This window comes from Onychomys torridus, chromosome 14 (genome assembly GCF_903995425.1).
Source record: "Onychomys torridus chromosome 14, mOncTor1.1, whole genome shotgun sequence".
Lineage (NCBI taxonomy): Eukaryota > Metazoa > Chordata > Mammalia > Rodentia > Cricetidae > Onychomys > Onychomys torridus.
The window spans coordinates 52,202,156-52,223,533 of record NC_050456.1 but is presented as its reverse complement, the minus strand read 5'-3'; the positions used below and the strand labels follow the sequence as shown (position 1 = coordinate 52,223,533).

Sequence of the window (21,378 nt, the reverse complement as noted above, 5' to 3'; positions counted from 1 at the left end):
GTTCTCTACTTGATCTATTATGTCCTTTATATCTTTTTCTGACTTATTTTTTATTAACTTAGTATTTGTTGTTGTTACTCCTTTTTGAGAGGAAGGGCTGAGTCTCATTACATCACTCAGGTCTTAGACTTAAGTGATTCTCCTGCCTCAGCCTTTCTAGAACCCGTGTCTATGGGCATACAGAACAAGAGCCAATGTATGATTCAGTTTTACTGCTAATTTGTTTTGTTTGGTTTTTTGAAACAGGGTTTCTCTCTGTAGTTTTGGTGTCTGTCCTGGAACTCACGCTTGTAGACCAGGCTGGCCTCGAACTCACAGAGATCTGCCTGCCTCTGCCTCTGCCGCCGCTGCCATCACCTAGTGGCACATGCTTATAATTTAGTATTTGAGAACCAGAGAGGTTTGCAAAATAAAAGTAACAATTAAAATGTTTTGTTACATGTTAATTTATTTTGTATGTGTGGTAGTACAGTATGAGTACGGTGGTCAGAGAATGGTTTGTGCAAGTTGGTTTTCACCTTTCTCCACATAGGCTATAGAGAATGGAGCTATAACTAGGTTGTCAGACTAGGTGGTAATCCCTTTTACCTGCTGAATAATCTCACTGGCTCAGGAGGAGCAATTGTGTGTGTGTGTGTGTGTATGTATGTGTGTGTGTGTGTGTGTATGTCGAGGTGGTTTTTGAGACCGGGTTTCTCTGTGTAGCCCTGGCTGTCCTGGAACTTGCTCTGTAGATCAGGTTGGCCTTGAACTCATAGAGATCCGCCTGCCTCTGCCTCCTGAGGGCTGGGATTAAAGGTTTGCAAATCACTACCCTGGCAACAAATTTTTGTTATTCTCCCCCTCTTACTCCCTCCCCCCTCCCCCTCCTCCCCACCTCCAGCTGAGGACCGAACCCAGGGCCTTGCACTTGCTAGGCAAGCACTGTACCACTGAGCTAAATCCCCAACCCTGGAATTTTTGAATAATGCCCCAACTCCTATGTTGAATTCAGCTTTGTCCATCTCTCTTCTCCAGATTGGCCTTGGACTTGCTATGTAGCTGAAGGTGGCTTTGAACTCTTTTCCTGGAATTACAGGCATGTGCTACCATGCCTGATTCTATATTTTTGGTTTATTCTATCCATTCATGGAATTATTCATATGGACTTTTTTAGTACCTTTCACAAAGAACATATTTTAATTTGATCTAGCTTAAATTAATTTGTATCTATTTCCTAGTCTATAAATTATACTTTTGGTTTTATATCTAAGAACCCAAGTGGGCCTGGTGATGAAGGCGTACAGTTACAGCTTTTGGAGAAGCTGAGGCAGGAAGATTGGAAATTCAATACCACCTGGGCAATTTAGCAAGACCTTTTCTAAAAAAAAAAAGTCTGTGCTGTAGCTCAGGAGTAGAGAACTTCTCTAATTATACACAAGGCTCTGGGTTCAGCCTCCAGGAGAGCAAGAGTAAGTACAGCTTAGGTTCCTAGTAAGTGGATCTATGTTGAGGTCTTTGATCCACTTGGACTTAAGTTTTATGCAGGTGACAGATACGGATCTATTTGCAGCCTTCTGCATGTTGACATCCAGTTATGCCAGCACCATTTGTTGAAGATGCTTTCTTTTTTCCATTGTACAGTTTTGGCTTCTTTGTCAAAAATCATATGTTCATAGGTGTGCGGATTAATGTCGGGGTCTTCAGTTCGGTTCCATTGGTCCACATGTTGGTTTTTATGCCAGTACCAAGCTGTTTTTATTACTGTAGCTCTATAGTAGAGCTTGAAGTCAGAGATCGTGATGCCTCCAGAGGTTGTTTTATTGTACAGGATTCTTTTGGCTATCCTGGGTTTTTATATATGAAATTGAGTATTGTTCTTTCTAGGTCTGTGAAGAATTGTGTGGAGAAGCACAGGGACAAATACCCAAACTAGTGCATGAACTCTGAACCAACGATGGAGGAGCCCCCATGGAACTGGACCAGGCCCTCTGGATAAGTGAGACAGTTGATTAGCTTGAACTGTTTGCGAGGCCCCCAGCCAGGCAGTAGGCCCCGGACCTGTCCTTGGTGCATGGGCTGACTTTTTTTTTTTTTTTTTGTTATGCATACAGAAGAGGGCGCCAGATCTCATTACAGATGGCCGTGAGCCACCATGTGGTTGCTGGGAATTGAACTCAGAACCTCTGGAAGAGCAGTCAGTGCTCTTAACCTCTGAGCCATCTCTCGAGCCCCAACATGGGCTGACTTTTTGGAACCTGGGGCCTATGCTGGGACACCTTGCTCAGCCTTGGTGTATGGAGGAGGGGACTGGACCTGCTTTGGCTGAGTCTGCCAGGCTGGGCTGACTCCCCAGGGGAGATCTTGCCTTGGAGGAGGTAGGTGTCAGGGATGGATTGGGGGGGTGAGGATGGGGGAATCTGTGGCTGATATGTGAAATTAAGTTAATTATAAAATAAAAATACTATAAAAAATACAGCTCAGGCTCTACAGCGAGATGGCTCTGAGGTCTACTGCCCTTAGGTCACCTGTATACAATAGAAGTAAGTCAATAATTTTTTAAAGTATTACAATAAAATTTTATTTAATAAATAAAATATTTAAAAAATAAAATTTTAGGGGTTGGTCATTTAGCTCAGTGGTAGAGTGCTTGCCTAGCAAGCACAAAGCTCTGGGTTGGATCCTCTGCTCCAAAAAAATAAAATAAAATAAAATAAAATAAAAATTTTAAAGTATTCTAATTTTTTTAAAAAAGGAACGGAACTCTGCTCAGCCTAGGTCATTGGATTTTTCTCATGTGTTTTATGTTTTATGATTTTTATTTAGTCATTGATTTTATGTGTCTGTGCATATGCTTACATGAATTTGTGTGCACATGCATGCAGAACAGAGAGGCCAGAAGGGGGCACTGGATTTCCTGGAACGGGAATTACAGACAATTGTGAGCCACTATGTGGGTGCTGGGAACCAAACCTGCAACCTCTGCAAAAGCAGTATGTGCTCTTAACCGCTGAGCCATTTCTGCAGCCCATGAATTATATTTAGGTTTACAATCCATTCTGAATTAATTCTTGTGTAAGTATCAGATTGAGGTTTGCCTCCCCTCTTCACTACCAACCCTTTCTCTAGGATAGAGGACATACTATTCTCTTTATTAAATTACTAATTTAGGGCTGGAGAGATGGCTCAGCGGTGAAGAGCACTGGCTGTTCTTCCAGAGGTCATGAGTTCAATTCCCAGCAACTACATGGTGGCTCACAACCATTTATAATGAGATGGTGTGGAAACAGGTGTGGAAAGAATGTAAAAGAGGCCGGTGGCAGTAGCACACGCCTGTAATCCCAGCACTCGGGAGGCAGAGATGGGTGGATCTCTGTGAGTTCGAGACCAGCCTGGTCTACAGAGTGAGATCCAGGACAGGCACCAAAACTACACAAAGAAACCCTGTCTCGAACCCCCCCCCCCAAAAAAAAAAAAGGAAAAAAAGAAAAGAAAAGTAAAAGAGCAAAACCCACCGGAGATTTAAAAAAAAAAAAAAAAAAAAAAAAGATAAACTCAAGTAGCTGATACAAGAGACAAAATTTGTTTTCCCCATGAAAGAACTCAAGAGCTCTAGGTTCATTCTCTGCAGCAAAGCAAAGCAAAATAAAATGCAAACAGCTTCCTTGGGCTTGGAGACTTGACTTGTCTCAGCCTTTAAGGACCATTACTGCTCTTGCTGAGGGCCCAAGTTCCTGGGACTAACATGCGGGCTCATAACAGTCTGTAACTACAGTTCCAGAGAATCCCATGCCCTCTTCTGACATCTATGGACTCATGCATGCAGGTGGTACATGCACATGCACACACTCATAAAGTAAGAAACAAAAACAACTTTTTTTTTGTTTTGTTTTTTGTTTTTCGAGACAGGGTCTCTGTGTAGCTTTGCGCCTTTCCTGGATCTCGCTTGGTAGCCCAGGCTGGCCTCGAACTCACAAAGATCTGCCTGCCTCTGCCTGCCTCTGGCCTCAAACTCACAAAGATCTGCCTGCCTCTGCCTGCCGAGTGCTGGGATTAAAGGCGTGCGCCACCACCGCCCAGCTTCAAAAACAACTTCTATACCTTAGTTGTCTTCCCTGGAGGTAACCATTTCCCAAAGCTTTAGGAATTTTTCTAGAATTGCTACTATGATTTTTTTGTTTGTTTGTTTTTTTATGAGACAGTGTTTCTTTATGTAGCCTTAGCTGGCCTAGAACTACCTCTGTAAACTAGGCTAACCTGGAATTCAGAGATCCACCTGCCTCTGTCTCCCGAGTGCTAGGATTAAAGGCATGCACCACCACTGTTAGGTGCCATTATAATTATATAATTATATATATATATATATACACATTTACTTTTAAATGTAAAATGTGGCCAGGCGGTGGTGGCGGTGGCACATGCCTTTAATCCCAGGACTGGCGGGGGGTGGGGGGGGTTGGGGGGTGGGGGGTTGGGGGTTGGGGGGGCAGAGCCAGGCAGATTTCTGAGTTTGAGGCCAGCCTGGTCTACAGAGAGAGATCCAGGACAGGCACCAAAGCAACACAGAGAAACCCTGTCTCAAAACAAAGAAAACAAAACAAAACAAATGTAAAATGTGGTAATGGGTGCTAAAATGCTTGCCATGTACTGGCTGGTTTTCTGTGTCCACTTTACACAAGCTCTGGTCATCAGAGTGGAAGAAGCCTCCGTTGAGGAAATGTCTCCATGGGATTCAGCTATAGGGCATTTTCTCAATTAGTGATTGATGGCGGAGGGTCCAGCCCATTGTGGGTGATGCCATTCCTGGGCTGGTGGTCCTGGGTTCTATAAGAAAGCTGTTTGAGCAAGCCTGGGGAAAGAAGCCAGTCAGCAGCACTCCTCCATGGCCTCTGCTTCAGCCTCTGCTCCAGGCTCCTGCTCTCCCTGAGCTTCTCTTCTGACTTCCTCCAAAGATGGACTATGATCTGGAAGTGTAAGACAAATAAACCCTCTCCTCCCCAACTTGCTTTTTGGTCAAGGTGTTTCATCGCAGCAATAGGAACTCTAAGACATCAATTTAATAAGTCTTATTTTAATGAATATGCTTTTGGGGGGAGGGTTGAGACAAGCTTTCTCTGTGTAGTCCTGGCTGTCCTAGAACTCACTCTTTAGACCAGGCTGGCCTCAAACTCAGAGAAATAAATATGCATTCTATGGTCTGTTCTTTTAGAGAACCCTTACTAATACACCAGGAATGTGGTTGTAACCCCAGTGCTGGGCAACAGAGACATGAGGATCTTTAGGACTCATCTTCTTGGTAATATCCAGGTTAGGAGAGATCTAAAAACAAACAAAAATGAAACAAAAAGATGGCGCCTGAGGAATAATGGACCTCTGGTCTAAACATGTACCTGCACACATGTGTACATGCACCAGTACACACAGTACACACACATACACATAAAGTAACTAAAATAAAATTTAAGATGCTAAATGTTTGTTCCTACAATATATTAATATCTTTTTTTTTTTTTTTTTTTTTTTTGTGGTGCTGGGGATCAAACCCACGGCCTTGTGTATGCCAGGAAAGCACTCTCTACAAACACAGACCAATATCTTCAATATCTTCATCTTATAAGCAGGGGTATGAAATAATCTGACAAAGCTACAGGAATTCACAGAGGCGGTCCTAGAATAAAACTTTTGTCACGCTAACCAATTGCAGGCTTGTTTAAAACTTGTTAGTTTAACTTATTTTCTAAATTCCTGTCTTTCCTCTCCCCACACCACCTTATTTCTAATAAACATCTAATTTTAAATTAAATTAAAATTTTTTTTTTCCAGAGCTGAGGACTGAACCCAGGGCATTGCACTTGCTAGGCAAGCGCTCTACCACTGAGCTAAATCCCTCTAATTATTATTATTATTTTTTTTTTGGTTTTCAAGACATGGTTTCTCTGTATAACAGCCCTGGCTGTCATGGAACTCACTCTGTAGACCAGGCTGGCCTTGAACTCACAGAGATCCAACAGTCTCTGCCTCCGGAATGCTGGAGATTAAAGGCATTTGCCACCACTGCTTGGCTAAAGATTTTATTTATTTTTGGTTTTTTGAGACAGGGTTTCTCTGTGTAGCTTTGCGCCTTTCCCAGAACTCAGTCTGTAGCCCAGGCTGGCCTCGAACTCACAGAGATGTGCCTGCCTCTGCCTCCCGAGTGCTGGGATTAAAGTCGTGCGCCACCACTGCCCAGCAAGATTTATATTTTAAAGTGATACAGCTAGTTTAGTTTTTCCCACCCTGGTTTGTGATATGGCGCAGGAGAAAAAGATTCACCCCCAGGTTGTCCACTCTCTGTCCTAAAGATATGATTTTCAGTAATATAATCCTGTTCTGTCTGCACATATCCCTGCAAGCCAGAAGAGGGCTTCAGATCTCATTACAGATGGTTGTGAGCCACCATGTGGTTGCTGGGAATTGAACTTAGGACCTCTGGAAGTGCAGCCAGTATTCTTAACCGCTGAGCCATCTCTCCAGCCCCCAGTATAATCCTTATACAGAGCTCATTCAGTATTTTAGAGATTTGGCTTGACTATTGATCTAATTATGTCCTTTGAATCAGAAGGCAAAAGAGTGTCCTGCTTAAGTCAGAAGATGAGATCTTATTCAGCTTTGTCAATAATCTGCTGTGTACTTTGGCAAGTAACTTAACCTTAGTTTTCTGTCTCAGGTTAACCATTATCGAGATAAAAATCACACAACATTAAAATTGGCAGAAATTATACAGCAAAATTCCTTTATTTTATGAAGTCATTAAGTGATTTACCCTAATCACCTATGCACTTAGCTTTCCTAGGCATTGAAGACCAGTATCTTTTCTGTGCAGTGTGTTTCTCTCACTGTTATTCCAAGAAATAAATGAGAAAAAAGTGGAAGCACTAAACAAATATAAAGCTATTTTTTTTTTTAAAGTCTGATAATAGTGTTAACATTAGCAGGCACTGTAATCTTAAAGTTTACTGGAATGTGTGCCCCAGCTATCTTGCACAATTTAAAAATTAGAAGTTATGAAGCCTATATAGGGAAAAAGACAGAAAAAGAACAGGTAGGAACAAAATGAACAGTGGGTTTGCTGTACCTTTGAAGAGAAAACAAAACTCCCTCAAACACAATGATATCCTCTCAGTCAGTGTTTACTGTAAAGTCTTTTCCCACTTTGCGCATTTCTGAAGGGAAGATGTACAATAATAATGTGCCGTTCCATTTCTTGCTTATATAAACATTATATTATTTTTCTAATCTACAGAACTTCTTCCCAAGCCACTGCCCTAAACAAGGGGCTGCAACCTGCAAAAACCACTGTCTCAGCAGAAACTCCAAGTCCCGAAATGCTCGTCGGCCCGTCTGCGCCGTCTGTTCACCAGGGCGACTCCTCCATCTGGTAGTTGTAGTCATCTGGAGCCCATATTTCTGGGCTTTGGGGCAGAGGGGACGCCACCCAGAAAACTACAGCTCCCAAGAGGCCACGCGCGCCCTTCCCGCCCCGCCGCTGTCGTGCTCCGCCCCCGGCCGCTCCTCCCTCGCTGGGTTGCGCGGCTCATGCCTTCCTGTTGGTCCGAGCTGGGAGAAGTTCACTCTGATCAGCTGATTCCAACTGACAACAAGAGAGGAGGAAGCCTGGGAGGCAGCCGAGGAGGAGGGGGCGGAGATGTTGCTGAGGATGGATCCGTCGGGGCCCTAGAGCAGCCTGGGTCCCGTCGGCAACCCGCGTCCCCCGCATCGCCTTGCCGCGGTCAAGCTGCTCCGGGTGGGCTCTGCGGGCCACGACGGGTGCGACGGGCAGGGCGGGGGCAGCTTGGCCCAGCCCCGGGCGAGCGCTGGTCCCGGGGCTCCGGTCGCTTCTAGGAGGAAGGGGGGACGGGTGCGGCTCGGATGGGGGTGGGGTGGCATAAACAATGGATTCGGCTCTGGGATGTGCGGGTGTGGGGGAGGTTTTGGGGGCCCTTCTTTGTTCTTCGGCTCCGATGCCACCCCTCGGGTTGTGGTGGCGGTGTCCGGGAACAAGGTAGGGGTGAGGAACCCGAGATTGGAGAGAGGCGTCGAGGTGGGGGCCCCCGAGGAGGGGCCAGATTGTTTGCTTGGCCTGGTAGGGGTCGGGTATTATAAAGGTTGATTTTCTGTTTTTCTTAGTAGTGACAAGTTTTGATTTTTGTTTCCCTTTTGGGAACTGTCTGGGCACGCCTGAGGTTAGGGGGTAAATAAGGTCCCCTGGTTACTCCGCTGCCTTCCTTGTTTATCTGAAGATCAGATGGATAGACTGATTACTGTAGGAGTGAATATCTGAAGGGAGGACTTTACACTTTGTTGGCTGTTGGACTAGAAGGCAAAGCTAGGGGGAATTATGAGTGTAATTATATGAAGAAGTGATCCGAACCCCCTTTTCTGTCTCCCCACTTTTTTTTTCCTTTAAAGTTTTTTTTTTTTTAAGTTAGATTCTGAGTCAACAGAAAAACGAGTTGTTTTGACTCACTATAGGGCCTGACTCTACAGTGCACCAGAGTGTAGGAATTCTGCCTCCTGTTGCTCCCAGCTCCTTGCTCTAGACAGAAAGAAGGGACAAAAAGAAGCATAGTAGTGGTTTCAGTTTTTGAACGTGAAATTGAGACTGTTGTTGCCAACTTTAGATTCCTTACAAGGCCTTCACCTGTCCACTTATGAGGATAATTGAGTTTGTCTAGGTCTTTGAGGGAGGTCTAAAGTTTATTGTTTAATTTTTTTCCTTTAGTCTTTTTTTTTTTTGGTTTTTCAAGACAGGGTCTCTCTGTGAAGCAGTCCTGGCAGTCCAGGCTGGCCTTGATCTTACAGAGATCCAACTGTCTCTGCCTCCAGAGTGCTGGGAGCAAAGGCGTGGGCCATCACTGCCCAGCTTCTTTAGCTTTTTTAAAGACTGCCTTCTCCGCTCCTTACAAGTAAGGACTGTTTAGTGATTTTTGAGTCAGAATTTAATAAAATGAGCAGAGCATTTTGCCAACAGCAAAGCTGCAAACTCTTTTTAGAGGCTGTGGGCCTACAAGTGTTTTGTTGTTGATATTTGTTTGTTTTATCTCTAGGTTAGCCCTGGCTGGCCTGGAACTCACAGAAATTCCCCTGCTTCTGCCTCCCAAAAGCAGGTGCCTCTGGGCTGTTTTTTTGTTTTTCTGAGATAAGACCTTTTGTAAGTGGTCCAGTAGCCTTGCTTCCGGCCTTTTGAGTGCTAGGCTTACAGGTGTACCACCAAACCTAGCATGGCAATTGTCTTTATTATTTATTTATTTATTTTTGTTTGTTTGTTTGTTTGTTTTTGAGACAGGGTCTTTCTGTGTAATTTTGGTGCCTGTCCTGGATCTCACTCTGTAGACCAGGCTGGCCTCGAACTCACAGAGATCTGCCTGGCTTCTGCCTCCGGAGTGCTGGGATTAAAGGCTTGTGCCACTGCTGCCCAGCTGCAATTATTTTTAGACGGAAGATCCTTAACCATCATTTGGAGATGAAATTTCTAGTCCTAGAATAAGCTGTTGTAGTTTTTGTTTGTTTGTTGTTTTTTGAGACAGGGTCTCTCTGTGTAGCTTTAGAGACTTTCCTGGAACTCACTCTGTAGCCCAGGCTGGCCTCGAATTCACCAAGATCTGCCTGGCTCTGCCTCCCGAGTGCTGGGATTAAAGGTGACCACCGCCACCGCCGCTGCCTGCTGCCATTGTAGTTTTTATAAGCAAGGATGAGAGTTCTCTCGGTGGTTTTGGCCTGGCATTTAGGTGCTCTTTTTGTTTGTTTATTTTTAAGGTACACTTCTGCTTTTTTCCAGATGAGTGAAATCCTCTTCCCCTGTTCTAGGGAGCCCTTGAAATATTGGCTCGAGGCTCATGTATATCGAACAGCTCCTCACCACCTTCTTTCATCACTATGAGGCCCAGCTGATGAGCCTGCCTTTGTGAACCCAGCAGACCTCTCACCCTGTATCAAAGACTCTGTCAAGTTCATTTTGACCTCAGATTTCTCTGCACTTGGCAGAGGATGAAACCTTCAGACTCAATCAACATTGCTGCTGAGACTAGAGACTTGGAGGCAGAGCCTTAAAAGTTTAAACATTTGTGAGTGTGCAGAAATCCTTAGCCAGACAGGTTTTCTTTTTTTTTTTTTTTAAGTGTTCAGAACCCTGTGGAAGCACTAGCCCCCTTGAGGCCCAAAGCCGTTGTCTTCCTTCATTCCTGGGAAAAGTACGGGAGTGAGTGTTCCAGGGTGGGTGGTTTTTAGACGGGTCTAAGTTATGAGTGCCCAGACTTCCCTAGCAGAGAAAGGCCTGAACCCGGGGCTCATGTGCCAGGAGAGTTACGCCTGCAGCGGGTCTGACGAGGCTGTGTTCGAGTGTGATGAGTGCTGCAGCTTGCAGTGTCTCCGCTGTGAGGAGGAGCTGCACAGGCAAGAGCGTCTCCGGAGCCACGAGCGCATAAGACTCAAAGCTGGCCACGTCCCTTACTGTGACCTCTGCAAGGGCCCCAACGGGCATTCTCCGGGTGTTAGGCAAAGGGCGACTGTGAGGTGCCAGACCTGCAAAATCAATCTGTGCCTGGAGTGCCAGAAGAGGACTCACTCAGGAGGGAACAAGAGGAGACACCCCGTTACTGTGTACCATGTCAGTAAGGTCCAGGAATCCCTGGAGGGGGAAGAGATGGATGAGGAGACCAAGAGGAAGAAGATGACAGAGAGGGTTGTGAGCTTCCTCCTGGTAGACGAAAATGAAGAGATTCAGGTAAGTGCCCTGCCATTACGGGACTCTTAGTGCTCTATTGATCTTCTCTGGGAGGTTGCTCTCCAAAGTAGCCCAGGAGTGCCCCTTAGAAGCCGTAAAGCCAAGGCCTCAGAAGCCTTAAGTTTATTTAGTTTTTGTTTTCTTCTGAGAAATTTCACTCCTAGCTCAGCTGGCCTGGAATTCCCAGCAGTCTTCCTGCCTCAGTTTCCTAAGTGCTGGGATTGCAGGTAGAGCCACTACACCTGGCTTACCTTTGGGTTTTTTGAGACAGGGTCTGGCTGGGTAGTTCAGGCTGGCCTTGAACTGGTGATCTCCCTACCTCAGCCTCCTGATGTGCTGAGACTGTGGAGTAAGATTTAGTTATTTACCAGCTGGATAATCTTGGACTAAATTCATTTTGCTTTCCCCTGAGCCTTAGTTTTCTCATCTTTACAATGGGGTAGTGGTTGTGAGAATGAAGTGAGGCTGTGCAGGCTGTTGCCTACCAGCGCTGTCTTTGTAGTAGTAGGAAGGACAGCTTAGCATAGTGGCCTGCAGGAAAGCACTTAGAAAACCAGAATAATGTGACAGATAAGGGACTGCGTATCCTCAGTATTGGGAGTTTTTTTTTTTTTTTTTAACAAAGACAATATTCTTTTCAATGGCCTCTTTTGGTTTGCTTATACAAGCTTCTTAGTCCCTTATCTGTTGCTATAACAAAATACCTGAGTCTGGGTAACTTATTTATGAGGAATAAAAGTTCCTTTTGCTCACAGGTCTAGAGGCTGAGACGTCCATGAGTATCTGAGCATCTGAGGGCTGTATTGTGTGGAGGGGTATCAGAATCCTGCTCAAGTGTCATGGCTTGATAAGCCACCTCTCCCATCACAGGGCTCCACTTTGATGACCTTATCTCAATGACTTGTAGGGTCCACTTCCAGAAGACTAGAATATATATAGTACAAAAAAAAAAAAAAATATATATATATATATATATATATATATATAGAGAGAGAGAGAGAGAGAGAGAGAGAGAGAGAGAGAGAGTGAGTTAGTTAGTTTCAGAGGAACATTCCAACCATGGTGACTTCTAATGTGTAGAAGACAGTGAGGCTTCCAGAATGTCTAGAGAATCTTTGGTTTGTTCCCCACTTGGGTAAGAGGGTAGCAAGAGATAGGAGATGCAAAATAGTAAGTTCAAAGAGCATGTCCCTTAAGCTGGGAGGGTGATGGTGGTGGCCAGTGGCCATCAGGAGTTGGTAATGTTTTTAGTTTTGTTTCTTTTTTGCTTTTTTTGTTTTTGTTTTTGTTTTGAGCTGAGGATCGAACCCAGGGCCTTATGCTTGCTAGGCAAGTGCTCTATCTACCACTGAGCTAAATCCCCAACCCGCTTTCGCTTTGTTTTTTTTTGAGACAAGGTCTCTCTGTGTAGCCCTGGCTGCCCTAGAACTCCAGTCTGTATACAGAGATCTACCTGCTTCTGTCTCCCATGTGCCAGGCTTAAAGGCCTGTGCTGCCCTACCCTGTTAGGGTAATGCAGTGTTATTTATTTATTTATTTTGAGTTGGCTTTAAAAAAAAAAAAAATCATGTTTCTGTGTGTCCCATTGCTCATCTATGGAGGTGGGGACAATATTTTGAGTTGATTCTCTCCTACCTGTGGTTCCCTGGGATTGAAGTCAGTGTTGGAGGCAACAAGCTTCTCACTGGGTAAGCCATCTTGAGGCAGGCCCTTTAGCTGCCTTTCAAGGGACGACTGCCTCCCTGTTGGAATTCTCGTCCTAGCTAGTGCTCACAGGCTGTACAACCACAGTGAGCTATTCCAGCTTCACCAGTCTGTTCTGTCTCCACTTCCTAGACCTGTTGGAAGGACTCGGAGATTAGCAGTGGAAAGGACTTGTCATATGCCTGGAACCTCGTGCCCAGTACCAGTCTGTTGTTGCTGGTACCCGTGTGGTGTTTGTGGCTCACTGACTTAGTACCCGTGGTAGTGATGACTCAGTCCCCAGAGGGAGGACTACCGATATATAATCACCGTTAGAGAGATTTCCCAATTATCCACTGAGTCTTTTTGACCTCTACCTTTCTCCTGTGTGGCTAAGCCGATGGAAGTGAATTACATCATGACTGCTGTCCGCTTCTGCCGTGGCACTGTTGCTGGATACTTTGCTAACACAGACTTCCCTTTATTGGTTTGAGAGGAACTAATAGAGCTATGGGAGAATGACCCAGATCCCATTCTGCTTCCATTGTCAGCAGTAATGTCTTCATTATGGATTATGCTCTAATTGGGCAACATTGTGCACTGAATATTTTATAAATGGAGCAGTTGGGTCTGGATGGTTCTGGTCTGTTCTGGTATAATGTCAGCCTCTGAAAATCACAGTTCATGGTATTGATACTTTTCTAAAGTGAGAGGAAGATTTTTGAGGAACCAGTTAAAAACTTGCTCGTACTTAAGGTACATGCTCATTTCAACCTAACATTTTCCCTAACCTTTGTGTGGGGGTGGGGTGTGTATCTTTTTGCATGCCAAAGCTAGAGGTCGATCTTTAGTTATTCACTTGCTGAACCCAGGGCTTGCTGTTGAAGCTGGCCTGTCTGGCCTGGAAGCCCTTGGGATCCTCCTCTGCTTCCACCTTTAACCATACCCCAGTACTAGGGTTCCTGGTACCTGCCACCATATCTGTATCATCTCCTCCTTCTCCTCTTGGGAGACTTTTTAAAGACATCATCTAATGTAGCTCATGCTATCCTCAAACTCCTTGCAACAGAGGATGACCTTAATTTTTTTTTTTTTTTTAAATTTTGAGACAAGGTCTCACAGGCCTTGGATATCCTGTGATTCACTATGTAGATAGAGCAGGCTGGCTTTGAACTTAGAGATCAGCCTGCTCTACCTCCAAAGGTGTTTGCCAGCACACCTGACTTAACCTTGAATTATGATCCCTTTTGACACCACCTTATTGGGATTACAGATGGTGCCAACAGGCCTGGTTTATGTGGTACTGAGCATCGAGCCTAGGGCTTGCTTCAGGTGTACTTAGTCGGCCCTTGACCGACAGAATTACATTCCCAGCCCAGACCAGTCTGTCAGTCTTTCATCTGTTTACCTCTATCGTATTATTTTGTTGTTGTTGTTGTTGTTTTGTTTTCCGAGACAGGGTTTCTCTGTGTAGCTTTGCACCTTTCCTGGAACTCACTCTGTAGCCCAGGCTGGCCTCGAACTCACAGAGATCCTTCTGCCTTGTGCTGGGATTAAAGGCTGCGCCACAACTGCCCGGCTATCATGTACTCTTAAAATATCCCCCCCACCCCAAACAGGTTGGAAAAAAAAAAACCCAAAAAACTCAGTATCATTATTTTCAAATAACCTGATTTTTTTGTGAACCAGTATCTTTAGGAGTATTTACAGGAGCATGGACAGTTTACCAGTGACTACACCACTGAAGGAAATATCTTCCCTTCCCTAGCAACTATTAAATGCCTAGAGCTCCCTAGGAAGGCCATGCTTATTATTATTTTTTATTATTTTTTTTAAATTAAAAATTATTTTTATTTGTGTGTGTGTGCTTGTCTGAGTTCATGTGTGCTCCATGTGTGCAGGTGCTAGGGAAGGCCAGAAGAGGCTGTTGAAAGGAAGCTGCAGTGGTGGGCAGTTGTGAGCCACCGGATGTGGTTGCTGGGAACCCATCTCCGGCTCTCTGCAGGAGGGTCTACTCTCTTCACCTGAGTCACCTCTCCAGCCCTCCTAGAGTTTGTGGCAGGGTCTCACTGTGCTACTGTTTCCGTGTTTCTTTTTCTGTTTTTGTTTTTGAGACAGTTTCTCTGTAGCCCTGGCTGTCCTGGAACTTGCTCCGTAGAACTCTGCCTGCCTCTGCCTCCTGAGTGCTGGGATTAAAAGCGTTCGACATCATGAAAAGATAGCCCATCTTCCTTCCTTTCTTTCTTTCTTTCTTCTTTTCTTTTCTTTCTTTCTTTCTTTCTTTCTTTCTTTCTTTCTTTCTTTCTTTCTTTTTTTAAGGTTTTATTTATTTATTATGTATATGAATACTCTGTCTGCAAGTCTGCCTGCAGGCCAGAAGAGGCTGTCAGATTTCATTACAGATGGTTGTGAACCACCACTGGGTGCTGGGAATTGAACTCAGGACCTCTGTAAGAACAGCCAGTGCTCTTAACTGCTGAACCATCTCTCCAGCCCTAGTACATGTTTCTTAAAAAGGGATTAGGAAAATAGAAGGAAATGTAATGAGATTAATCCAGTCCCACTCCCTGGAGATACCCTATCTCAGGGGAAATAAAAATGTATGATACAGATGTAGACTATAAATTTAGCTAGTTTATGGCTGTTTGTTTGTTTATTTATTTGATGTATACAGTGTTCTATTTATATGTACATCTTTATGCCAGAAGAGAGCATCAGATCCCACTGTAGATGGTTGTGAGCCGTCATGTGGGTGTTGGGAATTGAACTCAGGACCTCTTGAAGAGCAGCCGGTGCTTTTCACCTCTGAGCCATCTGTCTAGCACCAGCTAGTTTGTTTTATGTCCTATACAACATCATATGCAATGGGTAAACACACTGATAGTGTTGACTCTATTATTTTAGGCAGGCTAGTGAGGTGGTTCAGTAGGTAAAGGTGCTTGTCAGGAGAGAACAGATTTGGAGCAGCTGTCCTCTGATCTCCACATGTGCTCTGTGCACATTCATGCCCTCTTACACACAAGTAACTGGAAAATCAAAAAGCAAGTAGAGGCTGATTATGTAGCCTATGGTCTTGAACTTCTGTATAACCCAGACTGTCCTTAAACTTTTCATCTTGCGTCTGTCTCCCAAATGATGGTATTACAGTGGGATTACAGATGTGCACCACCACACCTGGGCCTGAAATTTCTTTTCTCTGTGTTCTAGTCTTGGCTCATAAGAGCTGAAAAACAAAAACAAAAACAAAAAAATACACCCCTCCTTCACAGCACTCCTCCCCCTCCCCAGACAGGGTTTCGCTGTGTAGTCCTGGCTATCTTGGATCTCACTCTGTAGACCTGACTGGTCTCAAAATCAGAGATCCATCTGCCTCTGCCCCTGCCTCCTGCCACGAGTGCTGGGATTTAAGGCATGCACCACTCCTGCCCTCACAACCGTGTTTTTAATTATTTTGCACATGCAGCTATCAGAAAACTGAACTAGATCATTTCCTAAGCTTTTACTTAGTGACTCTATGAGAACAAATATTCCCCTAAAGTGAATGAATTCTGTTCCAGTCCACTACTCCCAACTAATGTGGGAGTGATAAACTGATAGCTGAAGATTTTTTTTTTTTTGAGCTGAGGACCGAACCCACAGCCTTGTGCTTGTTAGGCAAGTGCTCTACCACTGAGCGAAATCCCCAACCCCTGGCTGAAGATTTAAAAGCTCCTCCTGTGCTGTTAGGAATTTTTCTTAGTACCTGTATAAGACTTTTAACCCTAATGATAATCCTGTATATTAATTTCATGTGGCAGCAACAAATTATCACCCAGATTATCTTCTAATTCTAAAGGTCAAAAGTCCTAAAATGGGTTGATAGGCTGTGTTCTTCCTAGAAGCTGTAGAGGAGAATTTGTTTTGTTTGGTTTTGTCTAGCTGTAAGAATTGACCTGCATTCCTTGGTTTGTGGCTCTGTCATTGAACTTCAAAGCCTGCACTGTAGCAATTTCCAGTCCCTTTGTGTTTCTCTGCTTTCTTGTCACATTCTTTCTGCTTCTGTGTCCTTCCTGACGTGTCCTTGTAAGGATCCTTGAGAGTATATTGGAGCCTACCAAGATAATCCGGCATAATCTCTCCATTTCAAGTCCTTAATTTAGTCATCCATAGAGGCCTGTTGGTCACACAAAGTGGCATATTCACAGGTCTGGGATTAGGACATGGATGTCACCTGGGGGATGCCAATCTCCAGCCTGCTACATTTTGTGAAGTAGCTTGTGTTTCACAGATGAGGACCCTAAAGGTCCATCTGATGCCCAATGTCCACAGTGCAGTGGTTGAGGAATGGGTGTACCAGATGAAGGCTCACTGCAGGGCTGGATCCAGCCGGTGGAGCTGCCTTGAGGCACAGTGTTTAACCAGGCACCTTTCTCCCTCTCTCCTGCTTCTGGTCCTGGTCCCAGTAGTCCTGCCCAGGAAGCCCGTCTTCTCTCTGCAGCCTTTCTAGTGAGATGGGTAGACTTCTGGGTTGTACTCACGGGTGTACTCAGTGGGGCCCGACTGAGGAAGAACATAGTTATAGAGACCCATTGTTTAGTCCTTAATTGAAGGAGCCAGGGGCAACGCCCTTAGCAGATGTCTCAAAGGTTAGGAGAATAAGCTTTCTAGCCATAGGGTTCTTAAGAGAGGAAGAGGATGCTGTTTACCTGCTTTTTGGGTCTTCAGGGAGTCAGACATCTTGTTTTGTCAGTATGTTTATGAGCTGGGGGAAAAAGATGAGAAACAAAAAGTCATTCTTCATTCTTTTCTTTTTTTTCCTCCAGTATTTAAGGCAAGTGACTTTATTTTCTAAGATTTGTGTGTTTTTATTTTATATTTATGAGTGCTCTTTGCCTGCATGTGTGTCTGTGGTACCCTGTAAATGTCTGGTACCCACAGGGGCCAGGATCCTTGAACTGGAGTTGGAGACAGTTGTGAGCTGCCATGTGGATGCTGCTATCCAAACCTGGATCCTCTGAAAGAGCAGCAAATGCTCAGAGCCATCTCTTCAGCTCCACATTCCCCCTTGTTTAAAGACTCCAGACAGGTTTTTTCCTCACCCCACCCATTCCCCTCTGTCCCTTTTCTTTCTTTCTTTCTTTCTTTCTTTCTTTCTTTCTTTCTTTCTTTCTTTCTTTCTTTCTTCTCTCTCTCTCTCTCTCTCTCTCTCTCTCTCTCTTTTTCTTTCTTTCTTTCTTTTTTTTTTTTTTTGGTTTTCCAAGACAGGGTTTCTCTGTAGCTTTGGAGGCTGTCCTGGAACTCGCTTTGTAGACCAGGCTGGCTTCGAACTCACAGAGATCCACCTGCTTCTGCCTCCTGAGTGTTAGGATTACAGGTGTGCACCACCACTGCCCAGCCCTTTTCTATAAAGTTCTCACGAGCACCCTCTTCAGGAGAACACAGAAGCATGGTGCCCAGAAGAACCTTGTCTCACCTTCATGCTGACTGACCATTGACTGAGTCTCAGGAGGGCCTGGGGACTTGTCTTCTGAGGAGACCGTGTGGGCTCATGAGGGGAAGAGAGGCTAACAGCGTCTAAGGGGTGTGCCCTGCCCTCCTTGAGTTAGAAGCATCCATAGGTTAATGGGAACCCAAGCTGAATCTCCGGCCTTCCCTTCCTGGTCATTGGATACCACTGATACTGGTCCTTTAAGAAGACCCAACGCACTGCTTGGCTGCTTCCCTTGTTTACAGTCCCAGAATAGTGCTGCTCAAAATACTGGGACTTGTCCTTTTTTTTTTTTTTTTTTTTTGAATTGGCCAAAAGAGACCTTATTTTAGTAGGATTCAGAAATGGGAAACAGCAGAGGATGTTTTCTTTTGTCTTTCCCCTGAATGGCTGGTCAGGTCTGCCACATTTCTGTTTTCGTGTCATGTGCTGTGGGCCTGCTGCACCCCACCCTCTGGCTCCGACTCCTGGTCTAGGTAGCTTGTTGGGCTCTGCTCCTTCTGGGCCCTCTCTTTAATTTAGGTAAGCTTGTTTAAGTCCCCAAGATTTTGGTCAGTAGGTCATAAGCCAGAGGAATCCTGATTTTCTACATTGTTGAACTTTTCTATTCTTTTTAATGACCAGACAGAAAGATAGAACTGACTTTGGTACGGTTGGTAGTTACCCTTTGTCAAATTCTGACAGAACATAGATACATTTTGCCATTAGTTTCTTAGGTTCTGTGCCAAGAAAATAAAACACAAAAACCCCTCAGCCCCACTCCCCTGCTTGAGTAAGCCCTGGTTAGATCTGGATTATTTGGCAGGCATTCAGACAAGCAAACAGCTTTCCACCCTCCTACTTGCTTCCTTCCTTTCTCGTTTTCCCTTTCCTTTCCTTTTCCTCACCCCTGTTCTTTCCTGGTTGTAAATTAAGACTTAAAATCTCCCATTGTTAGGGTAAGCAGTTGGTATAACCAAATACAGATGGTTGTGGCGGGTTGGGGACTTAGCTCAGTGGCAAGCGCAAGGCTCAAAAAAAAAAAAAAAAAACCCAAAAAACAAAAACCCCCAAGTGGTTGTGAGTTATATTTCATTCTGGATTGTTGTTGAATTTCTTTTTCTTCCTTTACTACAGAAAATTGGCTGTGTGTGCCATTTATTTATTCACTTACTCACTCACTCACTCACTCACTCACTCACTCATTCATTTCTAGATGGGTTTCACTCTGTAGTCCTGGCTGACCTGGAACTTGGTATGTGTACTGAGCCGGTCTTGAACTCTTGAATTCTGCCTTGGCAGGTAGAGGTATGAGGATTGGGAATTCAGGGTCATCTCTGGCTACATGTTGAGACTCTGTCTACAAAACAGAACTCAATAAAGCACAAAACCCAGCTTCTTTGAGATGTGTAGTTTTGTGAGTTGACAAATGTATATACATTTGTGACCACTGCAATCAAGACATGAAACATTGTGTTGGAGAGATGGCTTGGGGTCTTGTTCTTGCAGAGGACCAGGTTTGATTCCCAGCTGCCACATAGCTCAGAGCCATCTATAATTCCAGTTCCAGGAACTCCAACTCCCTCTTCTGACTTCTTAGGGCACCAAGCATGCATATGACATACAGATATACATAGGTTTTTGTTTGTTTGTTTGTTTGTTTTTGAGGTTTTTCGAGACAGGATTTCTCTGTAACTTTGGAACCTGTCCTGGAACTCGCTTTGTAGACCAGTCTGGCATCGAACTCACAGAGATCCACCTGCCCCTGCCTCCTGAGTGCTGGGATTACAGGTGTGCACCACCACTGCCTGGCACAGATATACATGTAAGTAAAATATTTATACATATAAAATAAATCAATCTTTTTAAAAAAATGACATGAAGCGGGGTGGTGGTGGTGGTGCACACGCCTTTAATCCCCGTGCTCGGTAGGCAGAGGCAGGCTGATTTCTGAGTTTGAGGCCAGCCTAGTCTACAGAGTGAGTTCCAGGACATCCAGGGCTACACAGAGAAACCCTGTCTCGGAAAACAAAAATAAATAAGAAAGAAAAGAAAAAAATAAGGAAAACATTTCCACCAACTTCCAAGGTTCCCTTGCGCCTCTGAGAATTCAGCCCCTGGCAGCCACTGAACTGCTTTCTGTCTCTATGCATTAGAGATTGAATGTCCTAGAGTGCTATATAAATGACTCACGGTGCCCCATCCCAATACAAGGTGAGCTCAGAGCCTCGTCCCTGTGAGGCAAGTGCCCCTACCTCCGATCACATTCTCTCCCCTGCCACTAAGCTGTCCAGGCTGGCCTTGGGTTTATGGCATTCCTGCCTCACTCCTGAGCAGCTAGGCTCCTAGCTGTTAACACCCAGCTTACTATGCTCTTGACAGTCGTCCATGGTTTTAGTGTCTTGCAAGGTAATTCATTTTATTGCTGAGTTATGTATTACGGGCATACCCGTAGTTTATTTATCCATTTATTGATGAATGTGTTATATAATATATGTATATATACATCGTTTATTTTGAGATCGGGTCTTCAGCTCATCCTCCTCCATCAGCCTCTTTGAGTGCTAGAATTTTAGGTGTGACCCCGGGACTCAGCTTGTATACATAGATTTATACTGAACGCCATTCTTCTTTGTATTGGAACGTAAGCTCCATGAAAACAGCTGCATTAGTTAGTGTTCTCACTGCTGTGGTAAAATACCCAACAAAGGCGAATCAAGGGAGGCCTCAGTGATCAATGATTTAGTCTGTCATTGCTTGAAGACCTGTCAGGAGGAATGTGAGGCTGCTGGTCCTGGTGCATTTGTTCTCAGGAAGCAGAGAGAGGAATGCTGCTGCTCAGCTGACCTTTTAAAATTGTATTTCCATCGGACTCCTTGGCCAGGCGGTGGTGGCGCACGCCTGTAATCCCAGCACTCGGGAGGCAGAGGCAGGTGGATCACTGTGAGTTCAAGGCCAGCCTGGTCTCCAAAGCGAGTTCCAGGAAAGGCGCAAAACTACACAGAGAAACCCTGTTTTGGTGAAGAAAAAAAAACCAACAACAAAAACAAACAAACAAACAAACAAAAAACCGGAATCTTTTTCCTTTTTTCTGTTCCCCCTTTTATTCAGTCCAGAACTCCAGCCCGTGGCATAGTGTCACCGACACTCAGGTGGCTCCTTTGTCTTCAGTTAAGCTTCTCTGGAAACACCTTCATGGATGCATCTTGAGGTTGTTCCTCCTTGATGATTCTAGATGTTCTAAGCTACCTCCATCCATCCGTTTCAGCAGCACCCACTGTTGTGCTAGGCATGCATGCGGCATTGGCGAGCACAGACCAGACCCTGCCAGCTAGGTGGACACTAGTAGTGAAGCTGAGGGCTGACAAGAGTGTGGACCTGTTAACAGAGGGTGGGTGGGAGTGAAGGGTTGAGCAAGAGGGGGTTTATCACTTGGCTCTGGTGTGATTTTGTGTGGCCTGTTTCTTTGTCTTCTAGTCTGGTATTTTCCCTTCTAAGGTTCCAGGTG

At 44.7% G+C, this 21,378-nt stretch overlaps 1 protein-coding gene across 4 annotated transcripts in view; it reads left to right on the top strand.

The window, feature by feature from the left end:
• The first annotated feature begins 7,533 nt into the window (after positions 1–7,533).
• Zfyve1 (zinc finger FYVE-type containing 1) overlaps positions 7,534–21,378 on the top strand; it is a 54,959-nt gene continuing 41,114 nt past the window's right edge. Inside the window, exons 1-2 of one of the 4 annotated variants that reach the window (XM_036206238.1) lie at positions 7,534–7,762; positions 9,826–10,741. In XM_036206238.1, coding sequence (XP_036062131.1) covers positions 10,259–10,741 — 483 coding nt within the window. In that variant the 5' untranslated portion in view covers positions 7,534–7,762; positions 9,826–10,258. Of the gene's footprint in view, positions 7,786–9,796; positions 10,742–21,378 lie in introns of all 4 variants that reach the window. The other 3 variants (XM_036206237.1, XM_036206240.1, XM_036206239.1) reach the window with 3 other exon arrangements.